At 40.7% G+C, this 20,624-nt stretch overlaps 1 protein-coding gene and 1 pseudogene across 1 annotated transcript; both read right to left on the bottom strand.

Moving 5' to 3' along the window:
• Positions 1–471: 471 nt before the first annotated feature.
• Positions 472–2,394, bottom strand: LOC116908278 (annotated as a pseudogene).
• Positions 2,395–10,202: 7,808 nt separating this feature from the next.
• Positions 10,203–19,963, bottom strand: LOC116908042 (zinc finger protein 431-like). Its single transcript, XM_032911316.1, has 4 exons — positions 19,852–19,963; positions 10,877–11,003; positions 10,580–10,703; positions 10,203–10,470 (listed from the first exon to the last, which is right to left on the bottom strand). Exons 1-3 carry the CDS (start codon positions 19,852–19,854, stop codon positions 10,639–10,641), a joined length of 195 nt encoding a protein of 64 aa, XP_032767207.1. The 5' UTR covers positions 19,855–19,963; the 3' UTR covers positions 10,203–10,470; positions 10,580–10,638.
• Positions 19,964–20,624: the final 661 nt, after the last annotated feature.

Here is a 20,624-nt window from a genome sequence, read left to right as displayed (position 1 = left end):
CCAACCACCCTAATCATAATCCCTAACCTTCTAACTCAGCTTGTTTCCAATAAACTCCTGGCATTTACTTTTACCATGTTTTGGAAATGTTAAGTATTTATGCAGATTTCAAAACACAAAGACTTTACCACACTGAGCCCATTCATAAGGCTTTTCTCTAGTGTGTGTTATTTCCTGTATTCACAGATAACTGTGAAGGGCAAAGGCTGTACATTGCTTCCATTCACAGGGTTTCAGTGAATGGAAGTACGAATACTTTTGATATAGTGAGAACTATAGAAATGTGCAAAGGCTTCACCATATTCAATACATTCATAGTTTCTCTTTAGTGTGGTATCTTTTATGCTGTTTGTCTTAATTTGGGTTTTCATGCTGTGAAAAGACACCATGACTAAGGCAACTCTTAGAAAGGACATTTAATTGGGGGTGGTATCAGATTCAGAGGTTCAGTCTATTATCAAGGTGGGAAGATGGCAGTGTCCAAGCAGACATGGTGCTGGAGGGGAGTTCTCCATCTTGATCAGAAGGCAGCCAGAAGACTCTTCTGCCCTGGGTAGAGCTTAAGGATAGGATCTCAAAGCGCCCCCCTACCCACAGTGACATACTTCCTCAAAGGCCACATCTATCCAGGAAGGCCATACTTGCCATGGGCCAAGTATATTTAAACCACCACACCTTTGACGATCACAGTAAAGGCTTTATTACCACATTGGTTACATTCACAGGGCTACTCTTTAGTATGTGTTCTTTTGTGTAGTTGGAGGTGGCTTGATTGTGAAAAGGCTTTACCACATTGACCACATTTGTAAGGTTTCTCTCCAGTATGAATTCTTTCATGTTTTTGAAGTTGACCATGAGAGGCAAAGGATTTACAACATTGCTTACATTCGTAAGGTTTCACTCCAGTATGGGTTGCTTTGTGTATTCGGAGACTAGTGTTACATACAAAGGCTTTACCACATTCATTACATTTGTAGGGTTTTTCTCCAGTATGAATTCTTTCATGTCTTTTAAGATCGTTCTGACCTGCAAATGCTTTACTACACTGACTACATCCATAGGGTTTCTCTCCTGTATGTGTTCTTTGATGTATTTGAAGATGACCATGATATCCAAAGGCTTTACCACATTGATCACACCCATAGGGTTTCTCTCCAGTATGCATTCTTTTATGTACTTGGAGATAACTGTGATATGCAAAGGCTTTACCACACTGATTACATTCATAGGGTTTCTCTCCAGTATGCGTTCTTTTATGCACTTGGAGATTACTGTGTTGTGCAAACGCTTTACCACAATGATTACATTCATAGGGTTTCTCTCCTGTATGTGTTCTTTGATGTATTTGAAGACGACCATGATATGCAAAGGCTTTACCACACTGATTACATTCATAGGGCTTTTCTCCAGTATGTGTTCTTTCATGTACTTGGAGATAACTATGAGATGCAAAGGCTTTACCACACTGTTTACATTTGTAAGGTTTCTCTCCAGTATGTGTTATTATATGCGTTTGGAGATCACTGTTTTGTGCAAAGGCTTTATTACATTGATTACATTCATAGGGCTTCTCTCCAGTATGTATTCTTTTATGTATTTGAAGACGACCAGAATATGCAAAGGCTTTACCACACTGATTACATTCATAGGCTTTCTCTCCAGTATGTATTCTTTTATGTACTTGGAGATTACTATGAGATGCAAAAGCTTTACCACACTGATTACATTCATAGGGTTTCTCTCCAGTGTGTGTTCTTTTATGTATTTGAAGATGACCATGATATCCAAAGGCTTTACCACACTGATCACATCCATAGGGTTTCTCTCCAGTATGCGTTCTTTTATGTACTTGGAGATAACTATGAGATGCTAGGGCTTTACCACATTGATTACATTTGTAAGGTTTCTCTCCAGTATGTATTATTATATGCATTTGGAGATGACTGTGTTGTGCAAAGGCTTTACCACATTGATCACATTCATAGGGTTTCTCTCCAGTATGTGTTCTTTTATGCCTTTGAAGATAACTAGGATATGCAAAGGCTTTACCACATTGATCACATTCATAGGGTTTCTCTCCAGTATGTGTGCTTTTATGTATTTGGAGAGTACTGTGTCGTGAATAGACTTTATCACACTTATTGCATTTGTAGGGTTTCTCTCCAGTATGTATTATTTTGTGTATTCGAAGATTACACTGTTGTACAAAGGCTTTACCACATTGATTACATTTGTAGGGTTTCTCTCCAGTATGAATTCTTTCATGACGTTGAAGTTCAGAATGGTATGTAAAGGCTTTACCACACTGCTTACATGCATAGGGTTTCTCTCTAGGATGTGTGCTTTTATGTATTTGGAGATGACTGTGTTGTGAATAGGCTTTATCACATCCATTACAGTTGTAGAGTTTCTCTCCAGTATGAATTATTTCACAATTTTGAAGTTGAGAATGGTATGTAAAGGCTTTATCACATGGCTTACATTCATAAGGTTTCTCTCCAGTCTGTCTTTTATGTCCTCGGAGATGACTATGTTGTGAATAGGCTTTATCACATTGGTCATATTTGTAGGGTTTCTCTCTAGAATGTGTTCTTTTATGTATTTGGAGACGTTTGTGATGTACAAAGGCTTCACTATACTGAATATCTTCAGAGGGTTTCTCTCCAGTATGAATTCTTTCATGCCTTTGATGATAACTGTGACATGCAAAGGCTTTACCACGGTGAGAATATTCAGAGGGTTTCACTCCAGTACGACTTTTTTCATGCCTGCAAAGATAATTGGCACATGTAAAAGGTTTACCACAATCACTACACCAATGAATCTTTTTATCTATAGGAATTAATTTTATAATTTGGTCAAATTGTAAAGAGGAATCACATCTTAAAGTTTTAATCACTTTGTTTACATTCATGGTTTCCCCTTTATTATGGGTTGTTTCCCATTCCTATAATGGTAAGAGTGTCATTACATGGCTCACATTTGTAGCATCCTTTTTCCTTATGAATTTTTTTTTTACATATTTAAAGAGAAATGGAAGAACTCAGAGCTTTACCACACTGAGTACATGCATAAATTTTCCTATATTGTGAAATATACACTTGCATACTACATTGGCAAGTGAACCAGGACAAACAGAAAAGAATTTCCACATTTCTAGTACTCATAGGGATTTTCTGCAGTGTGAGTTTATGGATATATTCTCAATGAAGTTGGAAAACCAACTAATTATAAACTTGTACCACACAGAGAAAGTCTGTTCAAATGGGGACTACATATATTTTAATTGTTCTGGGAGAGAGAGAATGAGAAGTACATTGCTTCTTCCAATATCCCTATGCCCACATGGCTTGTATCCATTGTGGCATTAAAAGAAGAATAACAAATAAAAGATTTCCACACTGAATTCACACAGTTTGACTTTTTGTTGATCATAGGCATGTGGTATGTTTTTCCCCAACAACATTCTTGATTCTCATAAACTGCCTCTTTAACTTAAACTTAGAAATGTTACTTTATGAGTAATCAGCTTTACCATGAAATATTTGCTTATTAGAAATATATACTTGGCCACCGCGGAGAGCCCGTGGGCAGAACCCCGCGAGCGAACTCGAGCCTCGGGGCCACAGGTAAGACTAACTTATCTGCTGCAAGTGACTTGCCTGGTGGAATCGGGACAACAGAGGCAGAATCCCTCTAGGACCAGGCAGGAAGTGAGAACTCCGATCGGCCGAGACCACGGCTGCACTCCCGTCACCCGCACTCTGCGCACACCACCCGTGGGAGGAATACCATACCGCCTGGTCAGGTGGGAACTCCTGAGGCTGCAGAGCAGAAGAGACCACCAACACTGCCCACCCCTGCCCACATCCCTGGCCCAAGAGGAAACTGTATAAGGCCTCTGGGCTCCCGTGGGAGAGGGCCCAGGAGCAGCAGAAGCCCTGCCTGAGACACCGCCGGAACCTGAAGGAAACAGACCGGGTAAACAGTTCTCTGCACCCAAATCCCGTGGGAGGGAGAGCTAAACCTTCAGAGAGGCAGACACGCCTGCGAAACCAGAAGAGACTGCTCTCTGCACACATTACTGATTCCAGAGGAAAACACCGGAGGCCATCTGAACCCTGAGGCACGGAGGCTCCCCGGAAGAGGCGCAGATCTTCCTGGTCGCTGCCACTGCTGGAGAGCCCGTGGGCAGAACCCGCATGAGCTAACTTGAGCCTCGGGGCCACAGGTAAGACCAACTTTTCTGCTGCAAGTGACCGCCTGGTGAACTTAAGGCACAGGTCCACAGGAACAGCTGAAGACCTGTAGAAAGGAAAAACTACCCGCCCGAAAGCAGAACACTCTGTCCCCATAACTGACTGAAAGAGAGGAAAACAGGTCTACAGCACTCCTGACACACAGGCCTATAGGACAGTCTAGCCACTGTCAGAAATAGCAGAACAAAGTAACACTAGAGATAATTTGATGGCGAGAGGCAAGCGCAGGAACCCAAGCAACAGAAACCAAGACTACATGGCACCATCGGAGCCCAATTCTCCCATCAAAACAAACATGGAATATCCAAACACACCAGAAAAGCAAGATCTAGATTCAAAATCATATTTGATCATGATGCTGAGAACTTCAAGAAAGACATGATGAACTCCTTAGAGAACAAGTAGAAGCCTCACAGAGAGGAATCGCAAAAATGCATGAAAGAATTCCAGGAAAACATAAATAAACAAGTAGAAGCCCATAGAGAGGAGACACAAAAATCCCTGAAAGAATTAAAGGAAAACACAATCAAACAGTGGAAGGAATTAAAAATGGAAATAGAAGCAATCAAGAAAGAACACATGGAAACAACCCTGGATATAGAAAACCAAAAGAAGAGACAAGGAGCTGTAGATACAAGCTTTACCAACAGAATACAAGAGATGGAAGAGAGAATCTCAGGAGCAGAAGATTCCATAGAAATCATTGACTCAACTGTCAAAGATAATGTAAAGCGGAAAAAGCTACTGGTCCAAAACATACAGGAAACCAGGACTCAATGAGAAGATCAAACCTAAGGATAATAGGTATAGAAGAGAGTGAAGACTCCCAGCTCAAAGGACCAGTACATATCTTCAACAAAATCATAGAAGAAAACTTCCCTAACCTAAAAAAAGAGATACCCATAGGCATACAAGAAGCCTACAGAACTCCAAATAGATTGGACCAGAAAAGAAACACCTCCCATCACATAATAGTCAAAACACCAAAAGAACAAAATAAGGAAAGAATATTAAAAGCAGTAAGGGAAAAGGTCATAACATATAAAGGCAGACCTATCAGAATCACACCAGACTTTTCGCCAGAAACTATGAAGGCCAGAAGATCCTGGACTGATGTCATACAGACCCTAAGAGAACACAAATGCCAGCCCAGGCTACTGTATCCTGCAAAACTCTCAATTAATATAGATGGAGAAACCAAGATATTCCATGACAAAACCAAATTTACACAATATCTTTCTACAAATCCAGCACTACAAAGGATAATAAATGGTAAAGCCCAACATAAGGAGGCAAGCTATACCCAAGAAGAGGTAAGAAACTAATCGTTTTGGCAACAAAACAAAGAGAAGAAAAGCACACAAACATAACACATCCACGTATGAATATAACAGGAAGCAATAATCACTATTCCTTAATATCTCTCAACATCAATGGCCCCAACTCCCCAATAAAAAGACATAGATTAACAAACTGGATACACAACGAGGACCCTGCATTCTGCTGCCTACAGGAAACACACCTCAGAGACAAAGACAGACACTACCTCAGAGTGAAAGGCTGGAAAACAACTTTCCAGGCAAATGGTCGGAAGAAGCAAGCTGGAGTAGCCATTCTAATATCAAATAAAGTCAATTTTCAACTAAAAGTCATCAAAAAAGATAAGGAAGGACACTTTATATTTATCAAAGGAAAAATCCACCAAGATGAACTCTCAATCCTAAATATCTATGCCCCAAATACAAGGGCACCTACATACGTTAAAGAAACCTTACTAAAGCTCAAAACACACATTGCACCTCACACAATATAGTAGGAGATTTCAACACCCCACTCTCAACAATGGACAGATCATGGAAACAGAAATTAAACAGAGACGTAGACAGACTAAGAGAAGTCATGAGCCAAATGGACTTAACGGATATTTATAGAACGTTCTCCCCTAATGCAAAAGGATATACCTTCTTCTCAGCTCCTCATGGTACTTTCTCCAAAATTGACCATATAATTGGTCAAAAACGGCCTCAACAGGTACAGAAAGATAGAAATAATCCCATGTCAAGTATCGGACCACCACGGCCTAAAGCTGGTCTTCAATAACAATAAGGGAAGAATGCCCACATATACGTGGAAATTGAACAATGCTCTACTCAATGATAACCTGGTCAAGGAAGAAATAAAGAAAGAAATTAAAACTTTTTAGAATTTAATGAAAATGAAGGTACAACATACCCAAACTTATGGGACACGATGAAAGCTGTGCTAAGAGGAAAACTCATAGCGCTGAGTGCCTGCAGAAAGAAACAGGAAAGAGCATATGTCAGCAGCTTGACAGCACACCTAAAAGCTCTAGAACAAAAAGAAGCAAATACACCCAGGAGGAGTAGAAGGCAGGAAATAATCAAACTCAGAGCCGAAATCAACCAAGTAGAAACAAAAAGGACCATAGAAAGAATCAACAGAACCAAAAGTTGGTTCTTTGAGAAAATCAACAAGATAGATAAACCCTTAGCCAGACTAACGAGAGGACACAGAGAGTGTGTCCAAATTAACAAAATCAGAAATGAAAAGGGAGACATAACTACAGATTCAGAGGAAATTCAAAATATCATCAGATCTTACTATAAAAGCCTATACTCAACAAAACTTGAAAATCTGCAGGAAATGGACAATTTCCTAGACAGATACCAGGCACCAAGTTAAATCAGGAACAGATAAAACCAGTTAAACAACCCCATAACTCCTAAGGAAATAGAAGCAGTCATTAAAGGTCTCCCAACCAAAAAGAGCCCAGGTCCAGACGGGTTTAGTGCAGAATTCTATCAGACCTTCATAGAAGACCCATACCAATATTATCCAAACTATTCCACAAAATTGAAACAGATGGAGCACCACCGAACTCCTTCTATGAAGCCACAATTACTCTTATACCTAAACCACACAAAGACCCAACAAAGAAAGAGAACTTCAGACCAATTTCCCTTATGAACATCGACGCAAAAATACTCAACAAAATTCTGGCAAACCGAATCCAAGAGCACATCAAAACAATCATCCACCATGATCAAGTAGGCTTCATCCCAGGCATGCAGGGATGGTTTAATATACGGAAAAGCATCAACGTGATCCATTATATAAACAAACTGAAAGAACAAAACCACATGATCATTTCATTAGATGCTGAGAAAGCATTTGACAAAATTCAACACCCTTCATGATAAAAGTCCTGGAAAGAATAGGAATCAAGGCCCATACCTAAACATAGTAAAAGCCATATACAGCAAACCAGTTGCTAACATTAAACTAAATGGAGAGAAACTTGAAGCAATCCCACTAAAATCAGGGACTAGACAAGGCTGCCCCTCTCTCCCTACTTATTCAATATAGTTCTTGAAGTTCTAGCCAGAGCAATCAGACAAACAAAAGGAGGTCAAGGGATACAGATCGGAAAAGAAGAAGTCAAAATATCACTATTTGCAGATGATATGATAGTATATTTAAGTGATCCCAAAAGTTCCACCAGAGAACTACTAAAGCTGATAAACAACTTCAGCAAAGTGGCTGGGTATAAAATTAACTCAAATAAATCAGTAGCCTTCCTCTACACAAAAGAGAAACAAGCCGAGAAAGAAATTAGGGAAACGTTACACCTTCATAATAGACCCAAATAATATAAAGTACCGGGTGTGACTTTAACCAAGCAAGTAAAAAGATTTGTACAACAAGAACTTCAAGACTCTGAAGAAAGAAATTGAAGAAGACCTCAGAAGATGGAAAGATCTCCCATGCTCATGGATTGGCAGGATTAATATAGTAAAAATGGCCATTCTGCCAAAAGCTTATCTACAGATTCAATGCAATCCCCATCAAAATACCAATCCAATTCTTCAAAGAGTTAGACAGAACAATTTGCAAATTCATCTGAATAACAAAAAACCCAGGATAGCTAAAACTATGCTCAACAATAAAAAGGACTTTGGGGAATCTCTATCCCTGAACTCAAGCAGTATTACAGAGCAATTGTGATAAAAACTGCATGGTATTGGTACAGAGACAGACAGATAGACCAATGGAATAGAATTGAAGACCCAGAAATGAACCCACACACCTATGGTCACTTGATTTTTGACAAAGGAGCCCAAACCATCCAATGGAAAAAAAGATAGCATTTTCAGCAAATGGTGCTGGTTCAACTGGAGGTCAACATGTAGAAGAATGCAGATCGATCCATGCTTATCACCCTGTACAAAGCTTAAGTCCAAGTGGATCAAGGACCTCCACATCAAACCAGACACACTCAAACTAATAGAAGAAAAACTAGGGAAGCATCTGGAACACATGGGCACTGGAAAAAATTTCCTGAACAAAACACCAATGGCTTATGCTCTAAGATCAAGAATCGACAAATGGGATCTCATAAAACTACAAAGCTTCTGTAAGGCAAAGGACACTGTGGTCAGGACAAAACGGCAACCAACAGATTGGGAAAAGATCTTTACCAATCCTACAACAGATAGAGGCCTTATATCCAAAATATACAAAGAACTCAAAAAGTTAGACCGCAGGGAGACAAATAACCCTATTAAAAAATGGGGTTCAGAGCTAAACAAAGAATTCACAGCTGAGGAATGCCGAATGGCTGAGAAACACCTAAAGAAATGTTCAACATCTTTAGTCATCAGGGAAATGCAAATCAAAACAACCCTGAGATTTCACCTCACACCAGTGAGAATGGCTAAGATCAAAAACTCAGGTGACAGCAAATGCTGGCGAGGATGCGGAGAAAGAGGAACACTCCTCCATTGTTGGTGTGGTTGCAGACTGGTACAACCTCTCTGGAAATCAGTCTGGAGGCTCCTCAGAAAATTGGACATTGAACTGCCTGAGGATCCAGCTATACCTCTCTTGGGCATATACCCAAAAGATGCCCCAACATATAAAAAGACACGTGCTCCACTATGTTCATCGCAGCCTTATTTATAATAGCCAGAAGCTGGAAAGAACCCAGATGCCCTTCAACAGAGGAATGGATACAGAAAATGTGGTACATCTACACAATGGAATATTACTCAGCTATCAAAAACAACGACTTTTATGAAATTCAGAGGCAAATGGTTGGAACTGGAAAATATCATTCTGAGTGAGCTAACCCAATCACAGAAAGACATACATGGTATGCACTCACTGATAAGTGGCTATTAGCCCAAATGCTTGAATTACCCTAGTGGCCTAGAACAAATGAAACTCAAGACGGATGATCAAAATGTGAATGCTTCACTCCTTCTTTAAAAGGGGAACAAGAATACCCTTGGCAGGGAAGAGAGAGGCAAAGATTAAAACAGAGACTGAAGGAACACCCATTCAGAGCCTGCCCCACATGTGGCCCATACATATACAGCCACCCAATTAGACAAGATGGATGAAGCAAAGAAGTGCAGACCGACAGGAGCCGGATGTAGATCAACCTGAGAGACACAGCCAGAATACAGCAAATACAGAGGCGAATGCCAGCAGCAAACCACTGAACTGAGAACGGGACCCCCGTTGAAGGGATCAGAGAATGAACTGGAAGAGCTTGAAGGGGCTTGAGACTCCATATGTACAACAATGCCAAGCAACCAGAGCTTCCAGGGACTAAGCCACTACCTAAAGACTATACATGGACTGACCCTGGACTCTGACCTCATAGGTAGCAATGAATATCCTAGTAAGAGCACCAGTGGAAGGAGAAGCCCTGGGTCCTGCTAAGACTGAACCCCCCAGTGAACTAGGGACTGTCGGGGGAGGGCGGCAATGGGGGAGGGTGGGGAGGGGAACACCCATAAGGAAGGGGGGAGGAAGGGATGTTTGCCAAATGTACATAAGAAATACTCAAGTTAATAAAAAAAAATACAAAAAAAAAAAAAAAAAAAAGAAATATATACTTATCACCTATAATATATATCATATATATGTACACACACACACACACTGTAATATGTGAGTGGTATGAGACTAAATAGATTGGCATTTCTACAGAGTAGCTGTAATGTGGCTATGATTTGAATGGTAATATCTGTTAGGGCATTGTTTCCTTGTCTTCTTTCTTAGAGGAAAGCCTTGTAAACACAAATCAGACACCTGACACCGAGGTACATAGATTTGTGAGAATTTAATAATCAATACACTTAAAGAAGTGCTTTTCTTTTTACACTGTTGCTTATCTTTAAAACTTCTAGGCTGGGGATTTAGCTCAGCGGTAGAGCGCTTACCTAGGAAGCGCAAGGCCCTGGGTTCGGTCCCCAGCTCCGAAAAAAAGAAAAAAAAAAAAAAAAAAAAAACTTCTAGGACACAGTAACATTTCTTTAGAGGCAGATCCATACCAACTTGCACATGACAATTACCTTCCATGTCTTCTGAAACTTTGAAAATGTTCTTCAATATTATGGTCTTTCCAGTTGCAGCCTAAAATATAGTACGTGAAAATGTATGATATATTATTGAAAATTAGGCAAAATTTAAGTTACTATCTTTAGTGAACCTGATTTATTCACCTCATTCTTAACTGAAATTGCAGAAAAGCATCAGTAACAGTTTTCCCCTTATTTTAAAAAGTGAAAGAAAATCCACAATCTCACCTATAGCATTGAGGTTCTTATAGGTCTCCAGCATCACATCTTTGTAGAGACTCTTCTGTAAAGGATCCAGCAAAGCCCATTCTTCTTGAGTGAAGTTCACATTCACATCATCATAGGTCACCGCATCCTAAAATATCCCATACATGTGTACATCAGAAACCATGATACTGACATCACTGTAAATGTATGCTTCATTGACAATATAGTTGTATGATTCTGGTGCTTCCTCCACTTATTTCTTGACCCAGAAGTTCTAATGGAATTACCAAGTCATCTTAGAAGGAAATTGAATGCTCCTTGAATAGGATATAACTTTTCAAGAGAAATGTTAATTATGAGAGAGAAAGAGAGAGACAGAGAAAGACACACACACACACACACACACACACACACACACACACATACACACACAGAGAGAGAGAGAGAGAGAGAGAGAGAGAGAGAGACAGACAGACAGACAGAGACAGACAGAAAGAACCAAGTAGTACTAGCACACATCAGAGAAGTTGTATGAACAACTCACATCTTATTTCACTGAGTTGGATGCCAGCATGGTCTATCCAGGACAGAGAGAGGAACATATTAAGACTCTAAAAAAAAGAGAGAAAGAACTCGGAGGTTTTTACCGGGGTTCCTACAAAGAATTACACATTCAGTCCAGTTCTGTATTCATCTTCCAGAATCCTGAAGTGGCCAAGTTTAAACTATAACAGTAATGAGATCATACTAAAGGGGGGGGTGTATTTTTAAATAGATACAAATGGACAGATGAAATATTGGCTATGTAAATGTTGATCCTAAATAAGCAACACAGGACAGGAGAGATGGCTTAGCAGTAAAGAATTCTTGCTGGTCTTGCAAATAATTGGGCTCAATTGCCAATACTTACAAGGGGGCTTCACAACTATCCATTACTCCAAGTTCAGGAATTCTGAAGCCATCTTCTGACTACTATGGGGACCAGGCATACATAATATGGATATTCATGCACATAGGTAAAATATTCATATTCCTTCAAAAAATCAAGACAAACACAACAGGCAGGAAAAATGTTATGCATCTGCAATTCAATGACTCAGAAAGCTCAGGCAGTAAAGCTTAGGCAGTATTAATGTCATGAATCTATGCCATCCTGAGAAATAGACTATTCTCTCTGCCAAATTTAAAAATCCACGACATGGATGAAGATCAACACAACAGCATATGGTTAACATGTACAAAAACCTACATTCCAGGTCCATCAGCTAATAACATAAAACAAACAAACAAACAAACAAACAGCCAGGCATGTTGACTCACAATCCCGGCATTCTGGACCTAGAGTCAGGTGGACCTTTAAGTTTGAGGCCTATGTGGTCTACATACCTACTTTCAGAACAGCCAGGACTAGAAAGAGAAACTTTGTCTTCACAAACAAAAACAGAAACAAAACCAACAAAATTAAAAATATAAAAACACCAGGCTTAGTCCTTAGTTGTTTCAACAGTTGTTTCAACTGCATCTTATGTGATTACAGACAGATTTTACAACATACCCAAACTTATGAAATATAATGAAACCAGTGCTAAGAGGAAAACTCATAACTCTGAGGGCCTACAAAAAAAAAATTAGAGGAGCATACACTAACAGCTTGACAGCACACCTGAAAACTTTAGAACAAAAAGAAGCAATTACACCCAAGAGGAGTAGACAGCAGGAAATAATCAAACTCAGGGCTGAAATCAACCAAGTAGAAATGAAAAGAACTATACAAAGAATCAACAAAACCATGAGTTGGTTCTTAGAGAAAATCAACAACATAGATAAACCCTTAGCCACACTAACCAGAGGTCACAGAGGGTGTATCCAAATTAACAAAATCAGAAATGAAAAGGGAGACATAATAACAGAAATTGAGGAAATTAAAAAAAAATTATCAGATCCTACTACCAAAGCCTATACCCAACAAAACTGGAAAATCTGGAGGAAATGGACAATTTTCTATACAGATGCCAGATACCAAAGTTAAATCAGGATCAGATAAACCATCTAATGCAGAGCAATCAGACAACAAAAAGAGGTCAAGGGATACAAATGGGAAAGGAAGAAGTAAAAATATCACCATTTGCAGATGATCATAGTACACTTAAGTGACCCCAAAAATTCCTCCAGAGAACACCTAAACCTGATAAACAAGTTCAGCAAAGTGGCTGGATATAAAATTAACTCAAACAAATCAATAGCCTTCCTCTACACAAAAGAGAAACAAGCTGAGAAAGAAATTAGGGAAATGACACCCTTCACAATAGTCACAAATAATATAAAATTTTTGTGTGTGGCTTTAACCAAGCAAGCGAAAGATCTTTATGACAAGAACTTCAAGTCTCTGAAGAAAGAAATTGAAGATCTCAGAAGATGGAAAGATCTCCCATGCTCATGGATTGGCAGGATTAATATAGTAAAAATGGCCATTTTACCAAAAACGATCTACAGATTCAATGCAATCCCCATCAAAATTCCAACTCAATTCTTCATAGAGTCAGAAAGAGCAATTTGCAGATTCATTTGAAAAAGCAAAAAACCCAGGATAGTGAAAACTATTCTCAACAATAAAAGAACTTCTGGGGGAATCACCATCCCTGACTTCAAGCAGTATTACAGAGCAATAGTCATAAAAACTGTATGGTATTGGTACATTTACACAGTGGAGTATATATCACCCAGCTGTTTTAAAGAAATGGCATCATGAATTTGAAGGTAAGTGAATGAAACTAAAACACCCAGAATGACAGATATGGTATTCATTCACTTATAAGTGGGTATTACCTATTAGGTAAATGATAACCAAGGTATAATCTACAGACTCAGAGAGGCTAAGTAAAGAAGAGGCTACAGGGGGGCAGCATGGATCTCCTTCTAAAGGGGAAATAGAATCCTTTCTGTGAGTAGACTGGGGTTTGATGGGAACAGGAGCAGGAGGGATCAGTTGGGGGTGCGGTGAAGGGAAAAAGTAAAATGCAGGGAGAAACAGCTAGAATTTGGGGTTATTTGGGGGTTAGTGTAGAAACCCAGTAAAATAGCAACTTCCTGGAAGCTACAGGGTGACCCTAATGAGAACTCCTAGTAATGGAGGATATTGAGTCTGAACTGGCCATCCTTTGTAACCAGTCAGGGCTTCAATTTGGGAATGGGTTACACTTGGTTGAGTTATTGGCCAAGGAGGTCCCTTGGAGATCCTTAAACAATCCATGCTGATGCCAGGACAAAACTTTACTCTCAGAAAACTGACAGGAGAGCCCATTGATGAAGACAAATTCCACACAATTCACTGAATGTAGAGGTCAAGAGGGCGCAGGCTTGGAGCCTTCAACCCTATGTTCTACTCTCTTTGAGGAGAGAAGGAACTCCACAGGCTACAGAAAGAGAAACCAGGACACCAACCCCCACCTACAACCCCACGCCCCCACAACTGGTCCTTTCTGCAAGATGTGCTGGGGCATCTTGGTAACAAAGTTGTTTGAGTGGCCAACCAATGTTTGGTTTAACTTGAGGCACTTGACATGAGAGGGAACCCAAGCCTAACACTGCCTGGATTTCTAGGAATCTTACATAGACTTAAATGGCAAGCATGGGGCCAACATGGGTCTGTGCTAGGTCCTCGGCTGATATGTTATGGCTGTTAGCTTGGTGTTTCTGCGGGATTCCAGCAGTAATTCTGGTGTAAAATTGTGGGCGAGGTGTAATTCTGATTCTTTTGCTTGATCTTGAGACCCTTTTCCTCCTATCAGGTTGCCTTGTCCAGCCTCAATATGAAGGCTTTCACCATGTATTTTTTCTACCTTGTTTTGTCCTGTTTGGCTGTTCTCTTTGGAGGTCTGCTCCTTTCTGAAGAGGAAGTGGGGATGGGGTTGGATCTTGGAGAGAGGAGGACAGGAGAGGGTGGGGGGTCGCTGGGAAGAATGTAGGGAGGGGAAATAGTGGTCAGGATATATTGTATGAGAGAAACATCTATCTTCAATTAAAATATGAATCCAATATTGCTTAAATGAAAATGCAAAGGGAAGGAATAATGAACAAAGAAAAGTGAAATAGTGAAGACAGGGACAGTATGATTGTGATAGACACAGTTCTCCTGGTTTTTTTTGTAGATGGTGACCAACACACAGGAGTGTAAAAATATCTCGGAGGCTTACTTCCAGGTCTGATAACCTAGACTTAGTTCTGGAAGCTTCGACCCTCCATATGATCTTATTTAGGTCTAGGATGTTTTTGGCATCTGAAACTTAACTGCTGAACAAACTCACCCTTTCTTTTTCTTTCTGAACTCTGGCTGGTCAACTCAGCTGTTCTGACTCAAACTCCTCTTCATGACTGACTGAAACCAACTTCTTTCCCTTCGGACTGAATTGCTATGCTTAGCCTCAAAAGAACTCTAGTAATCTTCTTATCTTCTGGGTCCTCATTCTCTAGCTTGTTCTCCCTTTCACCTGTCTCCATAAAACTCTCTCAGTAAAACTGCCTTCTCCTCTCACCCACTGAGATGCTTCCTCTTATGTTGCTTCTCTTTCCTGTCTTCTCTTGAGAGTTGGACATATCCTAGTCTGTCAGATCTTTCTCTGATTCATCATTTTGTCAATTAGACATCACTTTCAAACATGGGCTTCCCTCTAAAACTAACTTTATCTTCACTGTTTGGGAATAAAGGTGTGCACTAAGGGCTGAGCCACACCACAATTAGAAACAGCTTTTTTTTTTTTTTTTTTTTTAAGTAAATTAGACAGTCTCGGGGTTCACAATGTGATCAAATGCCCTGCAACACAGGAGTTCATGACAAGCTCATCTTGGGTCCAGTCTACGTCTGTAAAATCAAAAGTTTTGTTCTCAGCAATATATCACGCAGGAAACAAAAGCAGTCATTTTCTTGTCTTCACTTTCACTAGTTTGGAATGTGGAATTACAGAGATTTCTGCTCATTTCATTCCAAAGGAATATTCTTGAGTGTTTTTAAGAAAAATTAATGTTTGAATAACTATTCAAATAATAGAAAATATGTGATGCTATACAAAATTGCTACATTAATTATATTATACATTAAGCATAAGTAAACTGATGTATAAAAATGTTAAATGTTTAAACACATTCTCCAAAGCAAAAATGAAAGTGTTACCATCTAAGATAGGTTATGCAATCCAGAGAAAACAAAAAGATAAGTCTCTTATCTAAAACTATCACGTTTGTTCAACTGTAATTTGTTGTCAATATTTAAATTCAAACAAAACGGTCAGTCTGTTTCTTAACCTCAGTTTTACTTTTTCATGCAATATGACTAATTGGCAGAAAGCTCTCATGCCATCCAAATAAAGCCACTTTCTGCAATAGTATACTATACTAGCACATTAGCTTCTCATCTCTATAATAACTCTTGCTATAGAAAGCTTGATATTTCATTTCTCTTCTCCACATAATGTTCTAAAAGAACATTAGAAAAACCCTTTGAAGGAGATCCCTTTAGCTAGATTCTGTGCTTTCTGCCCTTCATTTTCTGTTGCTACCTGCAAGGAAGACAAGATGGCTCAAGCTCTCATATCCATCTGATAATAAGAGCACACTAAAGATTAAAGAAAGAAGTGGGTTGACACTGCTTACAAGCTGTTTTATGGCCAATAGAGCACTGACTGTGAGAGTTCTTTTAAGGTGCATAATCTTTTAACCATTGCTATTGTCTTCATGCCTTTAGCACAGTGTCCCCTTGAGGTATCCAGCTTGTCTTCAAGGAAGGAGCATTGAGGTTAGTCTCTTATTTAGGGTACTACGAATATAACTGCAATGAACATGTAAATTCTGGTACTTCTTAGAACTAATTTCAAGTGCATGGAAAATACACTGAGAAAATTGCTAGGTTCCATGGCAATTCTGTCATTTTCATGAGAACTCGGTCAGTATTATGTCCAAATGTATCAGAAATATATATTAAATATATGCAATTATACATCAACTATAACAGAACATGGTTTTAACTAATTATAGCTGATATTCGCAGAAAATCCCAACCTAGTTTATTGCTAATACAAATCCTATGTCACATACAGATTCAATTCTGGACCATGTTTTATTTTCACTCTTTTTGTTTTCTAAATTAAGTCATAATTAGTGAGGTATTGGTTATGCGACCCTAACAACATATTCTGTGTCACTAAAGTCTAAACTAAAGTCCTCTTTCTATTATTTCATATCAATTTTGGTTTCACACTTACTATAGTTTACTAAATGAATAATTATGTTGAATATTTTTACCTATTTATACAACTCTAAATAACACCATTAACATGATTTTTTTAAAAAAAGAAAAGAAAAAGAAAAAAATGTTGAGTATGTCCAATTTGTAGCATAATGTGAATTCTATCTGTACTTATTACAGAGTTACAACAATCAAAAGGTTTACAACATTTGTAAAAAAATAATGGGATGCACAGGAAAAGCCAAGAACATAGGCATCAAAATTATAGTCAAGTTTTAATTGAAAGATCCAAGGAAACTCAGGCAGAAAAAATGTGAACTTGACCAACGTTATCTATGATTGCATGTGCATACAAATTAAATAGACACAAACTTTACAACTCCCACAAAAGTAACTCAGTGACCCCTAAACTGTTAATATTTCTGACCCCCAGTCACTACTGACCTCACTTCCAAACAGAGAAGGGCACTTCCATGCTCTAGAGCTCTCTCTGTGTGGAGGTGATCAGAAAGGTGGGCTATGGCTCTGCAGCCCATGCCTCCTTGTGATCTCACACAAACCCAGCCCCACTGAGCTCACACACAATTCAATGTTGAAGAATAATTCAACATCTGCCTCTTGCTACATGGATTATGGCACATGATGTGGAATCTGCCCTACCCACCTGTACACCTGATAGACCTCTGAATCTCAGAAGCCCCTTTTGCATCCTGGAAGTGAATTTCCACAGTATTGTGGCTGGTGGTAGTGGAAAGGTAAAAGGATTTTAATCAAATATTGATGAAGGATGATCATCACTTCCTCTCCACAAATTTCTAAACTATTTGTAAACTTTATCACACAAAACTCAATTTGTAATGCAATGTTCAGAACTTCTAAAAACCAGACCTTCAGTCTTGAAATCTGTTTTCCCACTGCACACCAAAAGCAATGCTTGTGTGTGCACACTGGGCAGTGATATTATAAGCAACACAGCTTCCTATGGCCAGAGCTGCAGACGCCCCCCCCCCCCCAGGGAACCCACCCTCAGGGAGGCTCAGAGGCCAGGGCCCTCTGAGAAAGTCACCACATGAACCAGTCTGGTTCACAGTCCATCACAGTCCAATCCTACTGGACTCGGATAGATTAGTCAACCTGTTCCTCCCAATGACTGCCACAGTCACCATGGCATGGCTTGTGATCTCCCTCAGGCTCTCTAATGAACTGCATCAGAGAAGAATATGGAGCTACCTCCCACTGGTGCTCTTCCCGATTGCTAGTCTGCCCAGAGTCTTTCATTAGCTTTGACCACCCAGCTTGGCCTCGGGACAGTACCGGCTTCCCTACAGGAGGATTCGAGATTAAATCACTCAGACAAGACAGGCCTTCCCAGCTCTGCCCTCCCACCCTAGGGGCAGAGAGAGCCCTAGTATGGTAAATTTGTATTTTAGTAGAACCTTCCACTCTCCCACGGCACCTGTTCATCTTCCAAGGTCCTTTGTATATTCAATCCATCACACACTCAATGTCCAGTGCAGCTATCCCTTTGCTTCAGAGCTGGGAAGTCCTGCAGCCAAAATCTAGTCAAACTCAAACAGTAACTGATGCAATTCCTCCCTAAGGCTCTGGCCCCCGACCGTTACCATCTCTCCCAGTCATATTCCAGGTTTTGGAGAATGAGCGCTGTTTTTTCTTTATACCTCGGGCCTCAGGAAAAGCTCCCATGGCCTAGGTCCCAGATTGTTACTGGCTCTGCCAAGCATGTTCCTGGGTTTCAGGAGCTATGTCATTCTCCATACATGGGGACCTCAGGGAAAGAAAGCCTTGCTTGATCCGACCAGCACTCAACACAACCATGGTTTTTTACCTTTTCAAATGGTTGTCACCAGGTGTCATCTTGCCCATGTGGCAGAACTATGCTTTTCACAAGAAGAAAACCGAACCTTTACACACACCAGGCCTTACTGTTGATTGTGATCCTGCAATGCCCCATTGAGCACTTTGTTAGAGGCCTGCTCTTTGACATGGGGATGGGCCTGGTGGCTGGTTGTAAATCAGGGTTGTTTCCTTTGTTATGGGTTGGAACCCTATTTCTGGACAATCCTGGTGGGGAAAAAACCAAAACAAAACAAAACATGTGTATCCTAGCACTCCAATCTCTAACAGGCCTGGTTAGCACACTAATCTGTGGGGTGTTTTACAGGTAGTCCTCCCTCAGCTAATTCTACTTGGTGTGACTTACTATCTCCTAGGCATTAGTAAATTGTTTTTTTTGTTTTGTTTTGTTTTGTTTTTCCTGGAGCTGAGGACCGAACCCAGGGCCTTGCGCTTGCTAGGCAAGCACTCTACCACTGAGCTAAATCCCCAACCCCAGTAAATTCTTTATAATATCACTTCTACTCTTTTACATCCCAGCTTGATATTGGATTGCTACCCAACATATGAGATGCCCTTTACAGCTTCCACAAAATTAATCCCCAAAGGATAGTATACCTTAATGTCAAATGCTAAGAATAGAACTTGTAGAAATTAGAGCTCTCTGGATTTGTCTTCGTGCCAAGGGCGTTTCTACACACAAGACACTTTTCCAAATGCTCTGTGCAGATGCGGCCCCCACAGTGAAGTTAATCAGTGGCTACCGCTGGGTCCAGCGAGTGGCTAGGACCATAAGGACCTCCAGGCGGCCGTATCTGGCTGCCGGTTCACACCCTCTCCCGGGGGAAAACAAACACATCAGCTACCCGCTCCTCCCGGTTGTTGGCAGTGACCCTGTGCTCACCATGTCGCAACTTCGGAGCTTGCCTGAGCGCACTTCATAGCATCCAGCGGCAGGACAGAAAGCACAGCACCCCAAAACACTCAAGCCTGCTCAGCTGCTAGGCGGAACCCGCCGCCTGGCACCCGGAAGAACCCGCCTTCTCTTCTGATTGGCAGGTCCGCCTGAAGGCTCTGATTGGCCACGGCGTCTTGAGTGACATGAGCACCTCCCTTGGGGTAGACTGTGCTTAAGGGACACAGTACAGAGACGTTCTCAGCCCAGGCTTCCAGTCCAGGTCCAGACCTTTTCAAGAGGTGCACGGATTTGCATTTCAGTAGCACTTGTGCCTGTCCTCCCTTCTGTGCCCTACGCACCGAGCCCCAGGGAGGACTCCACCTACCCCTGCTCAGGCGCCTGCTCCTCCCCTTTGCGGGCAGTGACCCTGTGCTCATCAGGTACTGACTTCAGCCAAACCCCTCACAGCATTCAGTAGGCTCTTTCCCTTCTTCCTCCTGGAATCAGAGTAGATAGATAGCTTGCATAGCCCGTTACTCAACTTGCAGTAACTTATCAATCTGTCCCACAAGCGGAAGGGTGCCCGGGATATTAACAATTAAAGAGGGAGTTGGGGGAACAAGATTTTTGTTTTGCGGTATATTTAACACACCAAAGCTGGCCAGGCCTCCAGGTTCTCCCAGCACTCCTCGGTCCCCACATGTTATAGGGCATGGCTGGCAGACCTCGCCTTGCATCCTGAACTTTTCAGCCCAGGGGCTGGGCTTTCCCTCTTCCAG

This window comes from Rattus rattus, chromosome 8, assembly GCF_011064425.1.
Source record: "Rattus rattus isolate New Zealand chromosome 8, Rrattus_CSIRO_v1, whole genome shotgun sequence".
Lineage (NCBI taxonomy): Eukaryota > Metazoa > Chordata > Mammalia > Rodentia > Muridae > Rattus > Rattus rattus.
The sequence above is the reverse complement of the archived record's forward strand: the minus strand, read 5'-3'. Positions and strand labels throughout refer to the sequence as shown.